Below are 20,169 nucleotides of genomic sequence, written 5' to 3'. Positions count from 1 at the left end.
TTTTATGCCTAAATCTGTTATCATGTTCTAGCTCTAAGTATTCATGTTGAATGCTTCATAATTTCTAGGCTTTTTTTGAAGCACACTGCTCTGGAACATACTTATATTATTTCTTACTTTATTCACATGGAAATCAAAACAAAAGATAAAAAAATTCAACCAAACAGCCACTTGATGCAATTTATACTTTAAAAGAATATTTTTTATCTAGATAATAGTAGCTGACAACTGTCATTAGCTTATGAATACCCATTGTGACTTCGCTACAGCCAGCTGTTTATTGTTTATATTGTGAAACTTGAGGAACCGTGGCAATAGTTATTCCTGAGTTGCAAACTAAGAAATCTAACGTTGACATTACAGTCTACTGTGTAGGAAAGAAGCAGGCCTTGGGATTTCAAAAGCAGTATAATAAAGGCTTGTCAGCTCTGAATTGCATTATTCCTTGTAGAGTTTCTCAAAAGCTTTCTTATTTCATTCCCTTGAAAAAAGCATCATGCTCTTTAAGGGAAGAAGTTAAATTGGGTATGAAAGACCTTCATATTCTCTGTTGACTTTGTCTCAGTTATTTTAAAACAGTAACCCCTAAGCATTTACCTGTGAAACTGATGTTTTAGTGCATTTGTAACTGTCCAACAGCTTCTCTGTGCCCACTGCCTAGATAGAACCAATTTGTCAAGAGAGGAGAATTGCAATAGAGAAAGAGTTTAATTCACACAGAGCTGGCTGAACAGGAGACTGGAGTTTTATTACTCAAATTAGTCTCCCCAAATTGGAGGCCAGGATTCTTCAAGGATAGTTTGGTGGGCAGGAGGCTAAGGGAACGAGTGCTGCTGATTGGTTGTGGATGCAGTCATAGGGGTATGGAAAATGGTCCTCATGTGCTGAGTCCTCTTCTGGGTGGGGGCCACAGGAGCCTGAAAGGACATCTCAAAAGGCCAATCTTAGGTTCTACAACAGTGATGTTATCTGCATGAGTGGGTGTGGGGAAGTTGCAAATCTTGTGACCTCTGGAATAATGGCTTGGTAATCCCTTCCACTTACATCTTAGCAGAATTCAGCCTCCTCCGATCTTCCTAACCTGTTGCTCTTTTGTTAGTTTTTGTGAAGGCAGTTTATTTTGGGGGAAGGCATATTATTTAAACTAAAAACTAAATTTCTCCCAAAGCTAGCTAGGCCCAAGCCCAGGAATGACCAAGGGCAGTTTGGAGGTTAAAGGAAATATGGGGTTGGTTAGATTAGGTGTCTTTCACTGTCATAATTTTCTCACTTTTATAATTTTTGCAAAGACAGCTTCAAGATCCTCCAAATACATTTCAGACTCACAGATTCTATCTCGTATTTAAATTCAACTCTCTCTACTTCTTGATCTGTGGTTACTCTTTTTCACATACAGAAAGGGGATAATTGGATAATTTAATCACTAATCTTAATGACTTCATCATCATTACTGCCTATAGAAAAGATAGAAATATTCTCATGTTAGTGGTTCTGACTTCAGGAAACAGTAGATTAATTGTTAAGGATTCTTTTAGAACAAGAAGGAGTATGACAAATTTTAAAAATATCTTTAGGTATTGCAGACTTTAGATAGTACATGCTATATATTCAATTCAAATTACTATTTTGACCTCTTCTTCCTTAGGAAACAGACGATTCCTTTGGAAGGAAAAAGTCAATAAGGATTTCTGATTTTGCCTTTTAGTTTTTATGTAAAAATTCAAATCGTACATCCATGAAGTATTAACTGCTATGGGAATTACTATCCTGCCTATAAACAACTAGAACACCAGACAAAATATCTGAAACAACTGTTTTCAGACACTGGACAATAGGCACACAGGACTGTGATGCCTGAGATAAGAGGAACAAATGAGTTGAACCCTGCATTGGTTGAGTTTACAGCCTGAGGCAGCCTCTAAACTGCATCACAGAGAGGGGAAACAGAGCTTGGCCATCTAGTTAAGATGAAGAAACAGAGATCAGAGTTTGTAAATCCCAAGGCAGCTAGAATTTATGAGACAGAGGTTTACAGAGGAAGGAGCTATGAAGAGAAAGAGGAGTCTCGGAAATCTGCATAGGCATCCTGTGAGGCTTTGGCTGAATTCTAAACCACAAGACCAGGCTAGAACAACTTCCTAGAAAATAACTATTGCCAGTAATATAAAATGAATAATATTGCTTCCCTCTAGCCACAGTAGAGAGATACCCTTGGACACATGAACATTTGGAAGACATTCTCAGAAGAACCATATCTTAGAAGTAGGGACAAATTGGTCCTAGAATAAAGGATTCTCTAGATCTGTCCTAAAAGAATTTTTTGAAGTCTTGAAAGGGCCAAACTAACATGCAAGTAATTTAACTATACCAGATCCAGCACTCAACAATGTAAAATTAAAAATTTCTAACCACCAATCAAAAATTACTAGGCATATGAAGAAGCAAAAAATAAGCCTTCCAAAAATTCAGTCAATGAGCAGACCTAGAAATGTCAGAGATAATGGAATAAACAGCCAAGAATGTTAAAATAGGTATTATAAATATTATCCTTATGCTCATAGAGAAAAGGAAAAATATAAGTATAATGTGAAAAGAAATGGAAGATATAAAAAGAAATGCAACTTCTAGAGGTGAAAAATATGTCTGAAATGAAAACACCATATAGATGGAATTACCAGGAAATTAGACACTGCAGAAGAAAAAAATCCATGATGTTGAAGTATATTGCAATTAAAACTATCCAAAATGAAACTGAGAGAGGGAAAAAAGCCCCTGAAATGTATGAAGAAAGCCTCAGTGACCTGTGAGACAATATTACATGGCCTAACATAAGTGTAATTGGAATCCCAGAAGGGTAGCAGACAGAAAAAAATAATAGTTGAATAAAGGTCAAAAGTTTTCCAAATTTGAGGAAAGCCAGATCTAAAAAATCTAACAACTCCCAACCATTCATAAAGAAAAGCAAAGCACATCACAGTCAAATTGTTGAAAACCAGTGATAAAAGGAAAATGTTGAAAAGCAGGCAGAGGGCTGGGCATGGTGGCTTACGCCTGTGAGCCCAGCATTTTGGGAAGCCGAGGCAGGAGGATTGCTTGAGACCAGCCTGGGCAACATAGTGAGACCCTGTCTCTACAAAAATAAAAATTAAAAATTAAAATTAAAAAAATTAGCTGGCCCAGCACTTTGGGAGGCTGAGGCAGGTGGATCCCCTGAGGTCAGGAGTTCGAGAACAGCCTGGACAACGTGGTGAAACCCTATCTCTACTAAAAATACAAAAATTTGCTAAGTGTGGTGGTGTGTACCTGTAATCCCAGCTATTGGGGAGGCTGAGGCAGGAGAATCGCTTGAAGGTGGTGAAGGCTACAGTGAGCCAAGATCACACCACTGCACTCCAGCCTGGGTGACAGAGCAAGACTCTGTCTCAAAAATAAAATAAATTAGCTGGGCATGGTGGCACATGCCTGTAGTCCCAGCTACTTTGGAGGCTGAGGCGGGAGTATCCAGTGAGCCCGGTAGTTTGAGACTGAGTGAGCCATGATGGTGCCACTGAACTCCAGCCTGGGCAACGGAATGAGACCCTGTCTTTATTAAAAAGTAAAAGTTTTAAAAAGGCAGACAGAGGAAAAAAGACATAGAGGAACAAAGATAAGAATATACACAAACTCTTATACTATGCAAAACAAAATTTCTTTAAAAGATAATCAAAAGGTAAACCACACAAAAATAATGTGCAGTTTATAATATATGTAGAAAAACGTGTGAGAACAATACCACGAAGAATGCAAGCAGGGGGAATGGAAGTATTTGTTGTAAGGTCCTTTAAACTATACCTAAAGTGATATTATATTATTTGAAGACTGACTGTGATATGGTAAAGATGTATAACATAGAGCAGAATTCAGCAAACTATGACCTTCAGCAGTGCTCCTCAACCTTTTTGGCACCAGGGACCAGTTTTGTGTAAGACACTTTTTCGATGGTACCAGTCTGTGGCCTGGGGGTTGGCGACCCCCTAACCTACAGGCCAAAGCCAGCCTATTGCTTATTATAAATAAAGTTTGTTGGAACACAGCCATGCCTATTTGTTTACATATTGCATGTGGCTGCTTTTGCACCACAGTAACAGAGTTCGTAGTTGTAACAGAGATCTTATGACCCACAGAGTCTAAAATATTTAATACCTCAGCCTTTACAGAAAAAAGTTTAGCAATATTTGCTCTAGAGTAATGCTTAAAAAAATAAAATAAGGGCCAGGTGTGGTGGCTTACGCCTGTAATCCCAGCACTTTGGGAGGCCAAGGCGGGCGGATCATTTGAGGTCAGGAGTTTGAGACCAGCCTGGCCAACATAGTGAAACCCTGTCTCTACTAAAGAAAAATTAGTATGGTTGTGGTGATGGGTACCTGTAGTCCCAGCTACCCAGGAGGTAGAGGCCAGAGAATGGCTTGAACTCAGGAGGTGGAGGTTGCAGTGAGCCAAGATCCCACTATTGCACTCCAGCCTGGGCAACAGAGCAAGACCCTATCTCAAAAAAATAAAAATAAATAAAATAAGGTATATTTAATAAGTCAATAGCAGAGATTAGCCTGGGCATTGTGGCTCAATCCTGTAATCCCAGCACTTTGGGATGCTGAGGTGTGAGAATTGCTTGAGTCCAGGAGTTCAAGGTCAGCCTGGGCAACATAGTGAGACCCTGTCTCTACCCCCACCAAAAAAAAAATTATCCAGGCATAGTTACATATGCCTATTGTCCTAGCCACTCAGGAAGCTGAGGTAGGAGGATCACTTGAGCCCAGGAGATCAAGGCTGCAGTGAGCTGTGATCACACCACTGTACTCCAGGCTGGGAGACAGATTAGGACCCTGTCTCTAAAAAAAGAGATTAAATTACAATAAATAGTGATTAAATGAAAAAATCCTTTTTAAAGAGATTAAAAGATAGTAAATCTAAAAATGGCAAGAATAGAGGAAAAGTAGAAGAAAGAACAGTAGGGTCAAAAAGAAAATAAGTAGTAAGATGGTAGACTTATATTCAGCCATACTTAAATTACATTAAATGCAAATAATATACATACTTTAATTAAAAGGCAGAGATTGTTAGATTGGATAAAATAGCAAGACCCAACTATAAGCTTTCTACAGGAAACTCACTTTAAATAAAACATGGATAAGGTAAAAGGATAGGGAAAGATATACTATGAAAACATGTCACACAAAGGCTTGTATGCAAATAATCATAAAAGCCTTATTCATAGTAGCCAAAACCTGGAAACAACCCAGATGTTCGTCAACAGGATAAACAAGTTGTGGTGTATCTATGCAATGACACCCTTCTCAGCAATACAAATGAATGACTACTAATGAACTAGTTAATTAATGAACTACTAATAACAACATAGGTGAATCTCATAATCATGCCAAGAGAAAGAAGCCAAATATAAAAGGGTCCATAGCGTGATTTTATTTATATAAAAATCTATAAAAACCTAATGTAATCTGTGGTGACAAAAATCAGATCAATGGTTACCCAGGGATTAACTGGGATGGGGATCAGAGAATTTGGGGGAATCATAGAAATGTTCTTTATTTTGATTCTTATGTAAAAACTCATCAGATTTCCATTTTAAGTAAGAATGTATTTTGTTATTTATAAACTATGTCTCAATTAGGGTTATTTCTTGAAAATTCAAATCATGAAAGATTTTAGTGTGAAGATTTTGTATATAGTGTAGGCCTTATGAATTACTAGAATAGACAAGGAAATAAGATGTAAATGTCTACAACTACAACTATGGAAAGCTTGATGCATTTTGGATTTCCAAAACATTAATCTTAACACACATTTGCTATAAACTCTTTGATTAGTAGGGATATAAATCCTTAGAAGCATAATAGAATGTAATTTTTGACTCTTACTTTTTTTAAAAAAATTGTTTTTAGAAGCCAGGCATAGTGGCTCATGCCTTTGGTCCCAGCACTTTGGGTGGCCAAGGCGGGTCACTGCTCAAGCTCAGGAGTTGAAGACCAGCCTGGGCAATGTGGTGAAACCCTGTCTCTACAAAAAAAAAAAAAAAAAAAAAAAGCCTGGCATGGTGGTGCACGCCTGTAGTCCCAGCAACTTGGGAGCCTGAGGTAAGAGAATCGCTTGAGCTTGGGAGCTCGAGTCTGCAGTGAGCTGTGATCATGCCGCTGCACTCCTGGGTGATAGAGCAAGATGTCTCAAAAAAAAAAAAAAAAAAAAGGTTTTAGACATGGGGTCCCACTCGGTTGCTCAGGCTGGAGTGCAGTGGCACAATCATAGCTCACTGTAGATTCAAACTCCTGGGCTCAAGCAGTCCTTCTGCCTCAGCCTCCTGAGTATCTGAGACTACAGACACATGTCGCCACATCTTGTCAACTTTTGATTCTTCAAAGAAGCTAGTAAGGAAACATTATCATTTATGTATCATGTAATATGCTAAGTGTTTTGAATTATTTATGTATTTCACTCATTTCTCACAACAGCTCTGTGAGTTAGGGATTAAACCCCCCCTTTTTTTTTTCAGACAGATTCTCACTCTGTTGCCAGGCTGGAGTGCAGTGTCGCGATCTTGGCTCACTGCAGCCTTCACCTCCTGGGTTGAAGTGATTCTCCTGCCTCAGCCTCCCGAGTAGCTGGGACTACAAGCGTGCACCACCACGCCCAGCTAATTTTTTTATTTTTAGTAGAGACAGGGTTTTACCACATTGGCCAAGATGGTCTCAATCTCTTGACCTCATGATCTGCCCACCTCGGCCTCCCAAAGTGCTGGGATTACAGGCATGAGCCACCGTGCCTGGCTAAAGCCCATTTTATATATGAAAAAAGTGAGGCTCAGAGAAGTTATATAATACGCCCAAAATTACAGAGCCAAGGTTCAGTCCCATATTTGACTCCAAAGCCTGTTTTCTTTCCTTAGTGCTAACATCATCTTTAAATGCTCAGTTGCTTATGTAAAAATTTTTTATTTTAAAAATGCATTTTTAAAAAAATGTATGTGAAAATTATTCCAAAAGAGGGTTATTTTGATAGTTGTTCTACTGGGACCCTACAAATCAAGAATACTGAGGGAGAAAATAAGGAAATAGGCATTCTATGCTATACTTTTGTAGAAGATCCCTTCAATTTAATAGTTCATAATAAATTTTCCCTTCATAACATTTTGTTATAAAATCTTAAACATCTGAGTTTTGGTTCTGTCTAGCCAAGCTTATGAAGACATTCAAGAGAACATGAATTGTTTTTGATAGAATGCTAACTTATGACAACTGAAGAATGGCGAGGTTCATAAATTTGGAAAGGAGACCTATATTTCTCATAAAGGTTGCAGGCTGCAGGGTGGCCATTCTGACAGGCTGGGAAGTGTAGCCTCCATTCAGAAGCCAAAAACAGACACTTCGAGGAAGAGGCAAAAAGAACAGGATGCATGCTGAGCAGGGTGGCCAAATATACATACTCAGTACACTATAGGAGAGGCCATGCATATTTATGAAAGGAGAAATGTGTGTATGCACAACTGAGCTTCATGCCCCTTCATGGGTCCCGTGTACAAAAAATGGCTGCGTCAGCATGATCTGAGGGTGGAGTTTTCAGCTCTCTGGCATCAAAAGATGAAGCAGAGGGTGTGAAAACCCTCACTGCGCATTCTCTGTAGACCGGCCAGAACCACTCCATGGTCGGTGGCCTCTTGTCAGGCAAAAAAGAGGGGCATTGTTGGTCAGTTAATTGGTTGATATCAGTGGTGGAGTCTTTTGAAAGGGCTAGTTTCTCTTAAGCGCTTAGGAAAGAATGCCTAATGGTGGCTAGCAAGGAAGGGGTATAATGAATTGTGTCTGACCTCCCATCCTGTCATGGCTGAGAACTTAGCTTTAAAGGTTTACCCTGGGGTCCCTTGGCCAAGAGGGGGTCCATTCAGTCAGTTGAGGGGCTTAGGATTTCACTTTTGTTTCTCACTTATCAGCTTGGATATGATACTGTACTGTATATACATGAATTGACTGTTTTGGAGTAAGAGTCTCACTTATTAGTGTACTTCTTGAAAGCTCTGGATCCCGAGATCCGCGTCCTACAGGCTATGAAGTCTAGCCCAGCAATCTCTGACTGCTTAATAAAATCTTGCTAAATGGAACCAGGGCTTGTATTCACCAATATCAAGAACTTCACCTGATATCCTTGGGAAAGCTTCTCCTTGACCCACTCAGAAGACAGTTCCTTGCCTGTTTTTTCATATCTGTAAAATGAGCTATGTGATCCATTTGATCTTTTATAAGCCAGTTCCCAGAATAACCTTCAACTAAGGCTAAAGGGCATGTGCTTAAACCTTCTTTGAAAACATTTTAAATCACACTAATAATAGACCCCCATGCAAGAATGGTAATAATGTGACTTTAACTTACATTGAAATCCAATTATCATATGTTTGTGGGTCTTTTTCATTCAGATGTTACAGTGGTTTATCAAAATGGGTTACCTGTGATATCTGTGAGGCTACCATCCCGGCGTGAACGCTGTCAGTTCACACTCAAGCCTATCTCTGACTCTGTTGGTGTATTTTTACGACAACTGCAAGAAGAGGATCGGGGAATTGACAGAGTTGCTATCTATTCACCAGGTATAGTCACCATCATTATTAATTACCATCTACCCCTCATTTCACCCCACACCATTTCTAGACACATACATACACCACACACGTAGCTACAAAAGAACCCTATACTGTTAACTTCAGAAAACTTTTTTCTTTTGCTTAGCACTTACCAGGAGAGAAAGGGATTTCTCTCCCAGTGGTACTCAGAGTATAATTGATCGGTTTTAGCAAATGTGTATGCACAGGGAATCTCATTCAAAAGCAGCTCACATATAATGCCATGAGCAAGGATGAACAATCAATCACATTTTATATTATTGAGACTTTTTATCATTACTTTAGGTGTAGAATAAATACTTCCAGTAGTTAAACCCTCATCTCTGGAAAGAAAAGTTTGCCAAAATAAAGAAGTATATAATTTGAAAAGAATATAAACTAAGGCACTAAAAATTACCATTTTATGTATTTAATTTATTTATTTTTAAATCTTTTTAAGTTTTTTTCCCATTGTGTTTTCCCCATTTTTACTTTAAAATTTTTCAAACCTACAGAAAACTTGAAAGGTTAGTACAATAAATGCCCATTTACCCTTCACCTGGATTCACCAGTTAACAATTACCACATTTCTACTCATCTGGCAATATAATTAGTAGACCAGCTGGTGGATGTATAATACTTTGCTAACCCCAGCGTCTGTCTCTACTGAATTATTGGCAACTAATCAGTGACTATACTGAAAAGTACCATATGTCAGAAAATATTTTTTTTGACTCAACCAGCTTCCATTATAGACAGTGTTAAGCCCATACAGCTGTCCCAGTGACCCTAGATTTCCAATGTACACCTATAGAACTATGACCATTAATTATTTCACTTGTTCATATAGTTCACAGGAAAAGCTGTTGTTAAATCTTCACAAACTTGAGTCCTAAAAACAGAGCTTCAACCTAAACTTTGTTTGCATAGGAAATGAGGCAAAAAGTTAACTGAAATTTTAAAAGGAAGAGGTAATTTTTAAAAACGATTTTGAAGATTGAATTTTCCTGACCATTCTTGAATAATTATGGACCTATGACAAGTTTCATTTGAAATTTTCACAGATGGTGTTCGCGTTGCTGCTTCAACAGGAATAGACCTCCTCCTCCTTGATGACTTTAAGCTGGTCATTAATGACTTAACATATCACGTACGACCACCAAAAAGAGGTAAAATAGTAACCTTGGTAAGGTCACAGAAATGTGGGAAGGGCTTTTGGAAATAACTTTATTTTTTTTCCTTGGGTAACCTTGAGAAACAGTATTCAAAGAACACTGAAAGTTTTATATACAGATAGACACATTTCAGTTGAAGAGCTCATTGAGTACTTGGCACTTGGCTAGTACATCGACAAAAATCACTTTGATTCTGCCTAGATTCCAGAATGCTTCATTATCTGATATTGTCACTCTGTTTCACATAAATGAATGTCCTACATAACTGAAGCCCCTTCCCTTCATAAAGGCCAAAAGTCATACTACTTTAATAACATTGCAGGGGATATCTTTTTAAAATAAGCTATAGGCTTCTCTGTTCTCTTAAGCATTGTAATAAGTATTGAGCTTTTTTTATGGCTCAAGGTCAGCAATCTGAAAGTCAGTTATTGTACAATAATAATAGTTCTTAGGAACTTCTGACATGGTGCATGGTTTTTTGTTGTTGTTGTTTTTTGATTTTTTGAGACAAGATCTCACCCTGTCACCCAGGATGCAGTGCAGTGGCATAATCACAGCTCACTGCAGCCTCGACCTCAAGTTATCCTCCTGCCTCATCCTCTCAAGCAGCTGGAGTAGCTTGGACTACAGGCATGTGCCACCATGCCTGGATAATTTTTTTTCTTTTTGTAGAGATGAAGTCTCACTGTGTCGCCCAGGCTGGTCTTGAACTTCTGGGCTCAAGCACTCCTCCCTCTCTGTCCTCCCAGAGTGTTGCGATTACAGGCATGAACCACTGTTCCCAGCCTGTATATGCTTTTATGGGAAAAGGAAAGGTGCTCTCCTCAGACACAAATTGTAAGAGGGCACCAAAAAACTCAGTAATCAAGATAAAGAATTGTTGGGTTTTTTTGTTTGGGTTTTTTTTTTTAAGAGTCTCACTCTGTCGCCCAGGCTGGAGCCCAGTGACATGACACTGGCTTACTGCAGCCTCCACTTCCCAGGTTCAAGCCAGATACGGGTTTCACCATATTGGTCAGGCTGGTCTCGAACTCTTGACCTCAGGTGATCCATCCGCCTTGGCCTCCCAAAGTGCTGTGATTACAGGCATGAGCCACTATGCCCAGCCGCCAGGCTAATTTTTTTTTTTTTTTTTTAGTAGAGATGGGGTTTTGCCATGTCGGCCAGAATGGTTTTGAACTCCTGACCTCAAATTATCCACCTGCCTCAGCCTCCCAAAGTGCTGAGATTATAGCCCTGAGTCACCGCACCCAGCAAGATAAATAGTATTTTTATGTACTATTTTAAAAAACCAGAGTTAATGCAAAAAATGCATGATGAACAAAATTTTAAATAAAGACAGAGTCAGTATTACTAATATTTCTTTTCATCCTAGCCTCTACTATGGCTCTGCACGGTACAATGCTAAGTAGCCCTCTAAAATAGCATTTTGAGTTGTGTCTCTTTTTTTTTTTTTTTGAGACTGAGTCTTGCTCTGTCACCCAGGCTGGAGTGCAGTGGCACAGTCTCGGCTCACTGCAAGTTCTGCCTCCCAGGTTCACGCCATTCTCCTGCCTCAACCTCCTGAGAAGCTGGGACTACAGGCGCCCGCCACCACGCCCGGCTAATTTTTTGTATTTTTAGTAGAGATGGGGTTTCACCGTGTTAGCCAGGATGGTCTCGATCTCCTGACCTTGTGATCTACCCGCCTCGGCCTCCCAAAGTGCTGGGATTACAGGCGTGAGCCACCGCGCCCAGCCGAGTTGTGTCTTCTTTGGTCCTGTTTCTCTATTTACCCTTGATATTCATTGTAACTCACTGCTGTTGTTAATGCCCCTTCCACCACTCCTTCCACCAGCCCCATAGGACAGCAGTTCCCAACCTTTTTGGCACCAGGGACCAGTTTTGTTAAAGATAATTTTTCCACTGACAGTGGGGGCGGGGGCAGAGGCAGTGGTTTTGGAATGAAACTTTCACCTCAGATCCTCAGGCATCAGTTAGATTCTCATAAGAAGCACACAACCTAGATCCCTCACATGCACAATTTACAATAGAGTTTGTGCTCTATGAGATCTAATGCTGCTGCTGCTGATCTGACAGGAGATGGAGCTCAGGCAGTAATGCTCACTCACTGGCCTGTGCAGCCTGGTTCCTAACAGGCCACTGACCAGTACTGGTTCGCACCCCAGGGGTGGGGGACCGCTGCTGTAGGACATTCCTTCTTTTCAATCCTGCTTTTAAGAATTGGGTTTAGGCCTGGTAAGGTGGCTCACACCTGTAATCCCAGCACTTTAGGAAGCCGAGGCAGGAGGATTGCTTAAGACCAGGAGTTTGGGACCAGCCTGGGCAACACATCTTTTAAAAAAAAAAAGAAAAAAAAAAAAAGAAAGAATTGGGTCTAACATAGAAAAGTTCTGAGTGAAACCCTGTTATTAAATTCCTCTATAATCTGGTCCACATCTACCTTTTAAAATGTTTTCTTTCCCTCCTACATGTTGCCTACTTTTTCTCCACTGTGTATTCCTTCATGGTTTCCTGAACTATGCCCCGTTCTTTTCCATCTCACTGTTCGCTCACTTTCCTCTGCCTAAGATGCCTTTCTTCCTAACCCCTGTTTTCTCAAGTCAAAATTGTCAATATTGACTCTTCCAGTAAGCCTTTAATGATCATACTCTTTCTGTCTCTGACCCCTGACCAACCAAAAATGATTAATCTCTTCTCTGAATTTTGCTTCGTCCTTTTCTTTGATGCTGTGAGGGAAGGCACTGTGATTTTGTATTCCCCATTGATTCCTTCTATATTGAGTGAATTAAATGTGTTCGCTGGGTAGCATTTTGATTGTGCAGAGGCCATATTCACTTTCTTTAAGCTAAATGAGAGGGAGCTAGCTGGGAGAAAGTATAGAAAAGTATCCTTAAATAGAATGGAAAGATATTCTTTAAATACAGTTGAGTGTTGAACAAAGCAGGTTTGAAAAAACTTGCAAACGAACCACATAACCTAGAAATATCCAAAAAAATTAAGAAAAGTTAAGTATGTCATGAATGCATGAAATATATGTAGATACAAGTCTATCTTATTTTATTTTATTTTATTTTATTTTTGAGACGGAGTCTCTCTCTGTCCCCCAGGCTGGAGTGCAGCGGTGCAATCTCAGCTCACTGCAACCTCTGCCTCCCGGGTTCAAATTATTCTCCTCCCTCAGCCTCCCTGTAACTGGGATTACAGGCACGTGCCACCATGCCTGGCTAATTTTTGTATTTTTAGTAGAGATGGGGTTTCACCATGTTGGCCAGGCAGGTCTTGAACTCCTGACCTTAGGTGATCCACCCACCTTGGCCTCCCAAAGTGCTGGGATTACAGGCATGAACCACCATGCCCTTCCTATTTTCTATCGTTTACTACCATAAAATATATACATATCTATTATAAAAAGTTAAAAATTATCAAAACTTATGCACACACTTACCATGCATGATGCCATTTGCAGTTGAGAGAAGTGTAAACAAATGTAAAGATGCAGTGTTAAATAATATCTGCATAAAATTGACTCTGGTACATAGTATACTACTCTAGTAATTTCATAGCCACCTCTTGTTGCTATTGCAGTAAACTCAAGTGTTTTTAATATCACATACCAAACAGTTTTAAAATGCTGTGTGGTGCTAATTATCTCCTCATGGGTAGTTCTTCTTTCCAGTAAATTGTCTATTGCAGTAAAAATTGATCTCCTGCAGTTCTCAAAATTTTTTTGTGTTTAGTCCACCTTGAATAACACCATGGGACCCATACGAAGTGCTACCAGTGATGCTGGAAGTGCTCCCAAGAAGCAGAGAAAAGTGATATGACATTGCAAGAAAAAGTTGGATTGCTTGATATGTACTGTAGACTGAGGTCTGCAGCTACGGTTGCCCATCATTTTAGACAGATGATTTATCTTGTAAACAGACAATGTAAACTTACAATGTAGATAAATACAGTACAGCACTATACATTTATTTTCCCTTCTTTATGATTTTAATGTTTTATTTTCTCTAGCTTACTTTACTGTAAGAATACAGTATATAATACATATACAAAGCATTCATTAATTATGTTATTGGTAAGGCTTCTAGTCCAGGTAGGCCATTAGTAGTTAAGTTTTTGAGGTTTCAAAAGTTGCAGGGTGGTGGTGCCCCAACCCCCCTGCCACATTGTTCAAGGGTCAACTGTAGTAAGACATTATCGAATCAGATTTTTTGAAGTTGGAATAATTAAACATGTAGATCAGGGACAGTTAGCCATTTATCAGCTATGCTAATGTGTTTTTCTTCTTTATTCCCTGATTCTTGGGCTAGAAGTTCTCTTTAAAATAACAGAAGTACAGGGCCTATTTTACAGAGGTGTGTTTTTGTGTAAATTACTTAGAGAGTTCATCTGTTTAGATTTTCTATTGGTAACATTCTGGAAGTTCACTAATATATTCCTATATAAAGTATAACAATCAGGAAAGTTAAGATGTGAGTTTCCATGTATTATGTTGTCAAAAACTAAAGGTATATTAATTAATTAATAAATACCAACCATTTCTGTAATAACTGTATTTTTTAAACAGAAATTTTTTAAACAGAAATGAACGTTTAGTTTTTTAAATAAAGCTTTTCTCAAATTGAATAAGAAAAGGTAGAAATTGAAAAAACAGGGGATTGTATTTGATTCCCTGGTGATTTGGCAGCCTAAAACAATCCGTTGCTTTATCTGTATCCAGGAACTCTGGAATATCTACCTTGCTTCTCTAGAAGTAAATTAGGGTATAAAGCTTGCAAGGGTCAAAAATCTGTAATTCATGGAAATAATCATAAATTGAAGTGTGAACTTTAGTAACTCAATAGCAGCATTGGTGTAGAATTTCAAAAGACCTTTTTAATGTTTAGATGCACACATCATAGCTCTCTTAGTTCTGTTATTTGCTAGTGAGAGATTATGCCATCAGATAGCATCTCTCACAGAAACTCAATATGATTTTAAATCCATAAACACTTTGTTTTCCTTGATTTTAAATTTAATTATTTTTCTGAGACAGGGTCTCACTCTGTCACCCAGGCTGGAGTGCAGTGGTGTGATCACAGCTCATTGCAGCCTTGACCTCCCAGACTCAAGCAGATCCTCCCACCTCAGCATCCCAAGTAGCTAGGACTATAGGCACACGCCACACGCCTGACAGATTTTTTATTTTTTGTAGAGATGAGGTTTGCCTATGTTGCCCAGGCTGCGTGTTTTTTTTTTTTTTTTTCTGAGATGGAGTCTTGCTCTGTTGCCCAGGCTGGAGTGCAGTGGTGCAATCTTGGCTCACTGCAAGCTCTGCCTCCTGGGTTCATGCCATTCTCCTGTCTCACTCAGCCTCCTGAGTAGCTGGGACTACAGGCGCCTGCCACCATGCCTGGCTAATTTTTTTGTATTTTTAGTAGAGATGGGGTTTCACCGTGTTAGCCAGAATGGTCTCGATCTCCTGACCTCGTGATCCACCCTCCTTGGCCTCCCAAAGTGCTGGGATCACAGGTGTGAGCCACCACGCCTGGCCTTCCCTAGTTTTTAAACATAGTAAAGAAAATCTTTTTTTCTTCTTTTGATAAAATGCAAAATAGGCTCAAATTTTGTTTCTACCTTGTGTCTTTCTGTCCCTGGTTGAGGAAGGTATTGCTGGCACCCAAGGTACCACCACTCTTTTTCAGCTGACTACAGTAAGAGAGTGGTTTGAAATTCTGTATTTAAGAGGGATGACATTCATTGAATAAGCATGTTCCATTCCTCTGCCCCGTGTTGCAACGCTTTAGTGAAAGGGCTAAATGGAGGAAAGAAATAGAAGGCACTAGGTTCAGGATGTTTAAGAGGAATAATACTAGGGTTTTTTTGTGTTTTTTTGTTTGTTTTTTGTTTTTGTTTTGAGGCTGGAGTACAGTGGTGCAATCTCGGCTTACTGCAACCTCTGCCCCTGGGTTCAAGCGAGTCTCCAGCCTCAGCCTCCCCAGTAGCTGGGATTACAGGCATGCGCCACCACACCCAGCTAATTTTTGTATTTTTAGTAGAGATGGGGTTTCATCATGTTGGCCGAGCTGGTCTCGAACTCCTGACCTCGTGATTCGTCCAGCTTTGCCTCCCAAAGTGCTGGGATTACAGGCCGTGCCTGGCCAGTACTAGGGTTTTATATATACATGGGGAAGATGGAACAAATCTGCTTTATCTAATAAAATAGTTCATGAAAGGGGACTGAGCTTGCAGGAGAGATTTAATATTGGTATAGTAGAAGCACTGTAATGTAGCTCCAGGCCTAGAAATCAGGAGACCTGGACTCTACCCCTTACTGTGACGTTCTGAACAAGTTACTTCAGCCTCCTAGAGTGCAGTTTCTTCTGGTAACTTTGGACAGTTTAAAGCTATATGCAAATGTGAGCAGCAGCTTTGGTACAAGGAAGACACTGTTGATTGACATAGATGACTTTTGGAACTCAAAGTGCTCTTGCTTTTATGTTCCCATTAATTCAGCACACATTTACTGAGGCATACAAGATACCCAGCTAGGTGTTGTATCCCATTTTACTATATCAGCTCTTCTCTAATCCAATTTGCTACCTTCATCTGAAATTTTTCATTGATTGAACTTCTATAATAACTGTAGTAAAGGACATCCTTAAAGAATGTTTGAAATATATGGTTAATTCTGACTGTGGCTTGTTTTGTTTAGAAGAGTGCTACCCTTATGCTGTACCTAACATTTAAAGTTAATAAGAATCTAAAAAAAAATTGTGCTTAAAAAAAATTGACAGCTTTAATCAGCAGAGTTTTTATTTGATTCTGAAAACATAATTTTTAGATTTCTAGAAATACATGCTACTTACAATAGAGGATATTGAATGAAAGAATTTAATCTTTCACCCTTTCAGTCGTTCTCATAACTTCATACCCTTTAGACCATGATACTGAGGCCCATACAGCTATTCTCTGTCTTTCATCAACAGGAATGAATAAAAGTTGGTATACTAGGGAGAAGAAGAATGAGGGTTAAGATTATTAGAATGGGCCAGGTGCGGTGGCTCAAGCCTGTAATCCCAGCATTTTAGGAGGTCGAGGCAGGTAGATCACGAGGTCAGGAGATCAAGACCATCCTGGCTAACACGGTGAAACCCCGTCTCTACTAAAAAATACAAAAAAATTAGCTGGGCATGGTGGTGGGCGCCTGTAGTCCCAGCTACTTGGGAGGCTGAGGCAGGAGAATGGTGTGAACCCAGGAGGTGGAGCTTGCAGTGAGCCGAGATCGCGCCACTGCACTCCAGCCTGGGTAACAGAGTGAGACTTTGTCTCAAAAAAAAAAAAAAAAAAAAAGAGATTATTAGGATGATGCCATTTTTATTTATGCCTTTGTATTTGCAAATTTGAAATACTATATATTTTTCGCTTAGCACTTACTAAGGGGGGAAAAATGAATTAAATTGGCAGGACTACAGATAAATTATAGTCACCATTTTAATAAGCATAATAATCAAATTGATTCTAAACCTCTCTACTAGTTTTTAACATTTGCTTTAATTTTGTCTTTATCTAATGAAGATCATTATTATTTGTATTATTTTTCTTAATGTTAATCATGTCCTCATTTGTAGCATTTAGACTTCCAAGAATATAATGGTAGATATTTGTTTCAAATTTTTTGAGTTACCCAAATATGAATTTACTTTTTACATTTGTGGACAACTTTTTTGTTTTAACAAAAACTATTGGCTGGACATGGTGGCTAACGCCTGTAATACCAGCACTTTGGGAGGCCAAGGCAGGCAGATCGCTTGAGCCCGGGAGTTCGAGACCAGCCTGGGCAACACGGTGAAAACTTGTCTGTACAAAAAATACAAAAATTAGCCGTCTGTACAAAAAATACAAAAATTAGCCAGGCTTGTGGCCGGTGCACACCTGTAGTCCCAGCTACTTGGGAAGTTAACGTCAGAGGATTACTTGAGCCCTGGAGGTAGGGGCTGCAGTGAGCCAAGATCACACTACTGCACTCCAGCCTGGGTGATAGAGGAAGACTTTGTCTCAAAAAAAAAAAAAAAAAAAAAGAGAGCTATTACTTTCCTTCAGTTTAACACTGAAGGTGAGATACCTATAACGGATGAATCTGCCTCATCTGATAGTCCCAGGAATAGCAATCATTTAAGGCATACGTTTTTTTAAAAATGTAACTCCTTTGTTTCAGACCTCTTAAGTCACGAAAATGCAGCAACGCTGAATGATGTAAAGACATTGGTCCAGCAGCTATACACCACACTGTGCATTGAACAGCACCAGTTAAACAAGGAAAGGGAGCTTATTGAAAGACTAGAGGATCTCAAAGAGCAGCTGGCTCCCCTGGAAAAGGTAAAACTTCAAATCTCAGGTTTTTTACCTTACCTGTATTTTTTCCAGAGCATATATGTTTCTGTTTTTTCTTGTAAGTTTTATGCAATTGAGTCATGTCAATCAAGTTAGTTCTTTAGTTTATGGGACTGAACCATAAAAAAGTTTAAGTCAAAGCTAAGAAAGGGCTTGAAAAGGAATCATTTGGAGCCTTGATAATGGACTTAGAGCTTTCAGTTCTAAATGCACTGCCCTTAACCAGATTTACCACCTTTAAAATTAAGATCAGAATAACTGCTGATCAGGAAAGGCTCTTGAGTATAGTGGATAACGATTTTAGCCAAGTTAAGAATGAATATTACAGTTGGCCCTCTATTATCTGTAGGTTCTACATTCGCAGATTTAACCAACCTCAGAGAGAAGATATTTGCAGGGAAAAAAAACAATAAAACATAACAAGGCTGGGCGTGGTGGCTCACGCCTGTAATCCCAACACTTTGGGAGGCCAAGGCAGGCAGATCACCTGAGGTCAGGAATTTGAGACCAGCCTGGCCAACATGGCAAAACCCCGTCTCTCCTAAAAATATAAAAATTAGCCGGGCGTCGTGGTATCATGTGCCTATAGTCCCAGCTACCTGGGAGGCTGAGGCACGAGAATCACTTGAACCTGGGAGGTGGAGGTTGCAGTGAGCCAAAATTGCACCACTGCACTCCAGCCTGGATGACAGAGCGAGACTGTCTCAAAAACAAACAAACAAAAAAAACAACAACAAAATAACAATACAACAACAAAAAAATACAAATTTTAAAAATCAATATAATGACTATATAGCATTTACATTGTATTATAAGTAATCTAGAGATGATTTAAAACATATGGGAGGATATGCATAGGTTATATGCAGATACTATCCCATTTTATATAAGGGACTTTAACATCTATGTATTTTGATATCTTGGTTTGGAGGGTATCCTGGAACCAATTCACCACAGATACCTAGGGACAACTGTATATAGAATATTGTGCAACTATTAAAGGGACTATATAGATTTAATTTGCCATAGAAACCAAATTATAAAATAGTGTGCATACTATGATCCAATTTTTAAATGTGTTATATATATACCTATACGCATTTATATATATACATACACAGAGGAAGAAATCAGAAGGAATACATTCCAAATTGCTAGTACAGTAGTCGGGTTATGACTGATTTTTCTTTACACTTTTCTGAATGTTTACAATGAACGTATGTTACCTTTATTTTTTTCTATGATATTTCAATTTTAAGAAATCAGATTATAAGGAGTAAGGAAGGGAACAAATACTCTTAGTATTTTGCATTTTCTGATTCCTGAAAAATAATTTTCATCATTTATAGATAGAATATTTACTATGTTTCATGAATTGTGCTAGTATTTTACCTATATTTTCTTTTATTTTTTTTGAGACGGAGTCTCGCTCTATTGCCCAGGCTGGAGTGCAGTGGCGTGATCTCGGCTCACTGCAGGCTCCACCTCCCGGGTTCACGCCATTCTCCTGCCTCAGCCTCCTGAGTGGCTGGGACTACAGGCGCCTGCCACCACGCCCAGCTAATTTTTTGTGTTTTTTTTTTTAGTAGAGACGGGATTTCACCATGTTAGCCAGGATGGTCGCGATCTCCTGACCTCGTGATCCACCTGCCTTGGCCTCCCAAAGTGCTGGGATTACAGGCGTGAGCCACCGCGCCCGGCTTTACCTATATTTTCTTATTTAATCTTTGGAACAACTCTTTAATGAAGTTAATGGTGATTTGCAGATCAACGCTCTGAATTGAGCTGCTTTAAATCCAGAGTCCATATTCTGCCCCTAGTATACCACTGGAGTTAAAACTGAGAATAGATTAAATCGTGTATGCAACAGTGAAAGAATATAGGTAGGTGTGCATTTCCCTCTTTCGGAGAAGATAATCTTGTGACTGGATGAAGACCTCTTGAAACTGAGTTATTCATGCCCATATTTCCACC

The 20,169-nt window shown here is 39.2% G+C and overlaps 1 protein-coding gene across 2 annotated transcripts in view; it reads left to right on the top strand.

The window, feature by feature from the left end:
* The window catches only part of MCU (mitochondrial calcium uniporter), a 192,079-nt gene that overhangs the window by 155,078 nt on the left and 16,832 nt on the right, over window positions 1-20,169 (top strand). For both annotated transcript variants that reach the window (XM_031015503.3, XM_063709991.1), the window contains exons 3-5: window positions 8,459-8,629; window positions 9,706-9,810; window positions 18,020-18,180. In XM_031015503.3, the coding sequence (XP_030871363.2) occupies window positions 8,459-8,629; window positions 9,706-9,810; window positions 18,020-18,180 (437 nt within the window). The remainder of the gene's footprint in view (window positions 1-8,458; window positions 8,630-9,705; window positions 9,811-18,019; window positions 18,181-20,169) is intronic.

This window comes from Gorilla gorilla, chromosome 8, assembly GCF_029281585.2.
Source record: "Gorilla gorilla gorilla isolate KB3781 chromosome 8, NHGRI_mGorGor1-v2.1_pri, whole genome shotgun sequence".
Lineage (NCBI taxonomy): Eukaryota > Metazoa > Chordata > Mammalia > Primates > Hominidae > Gorilla > Gorilla gorilla.
This window is presented reverse-complemented; position numbering and strand designations above follow the sequence as displayed.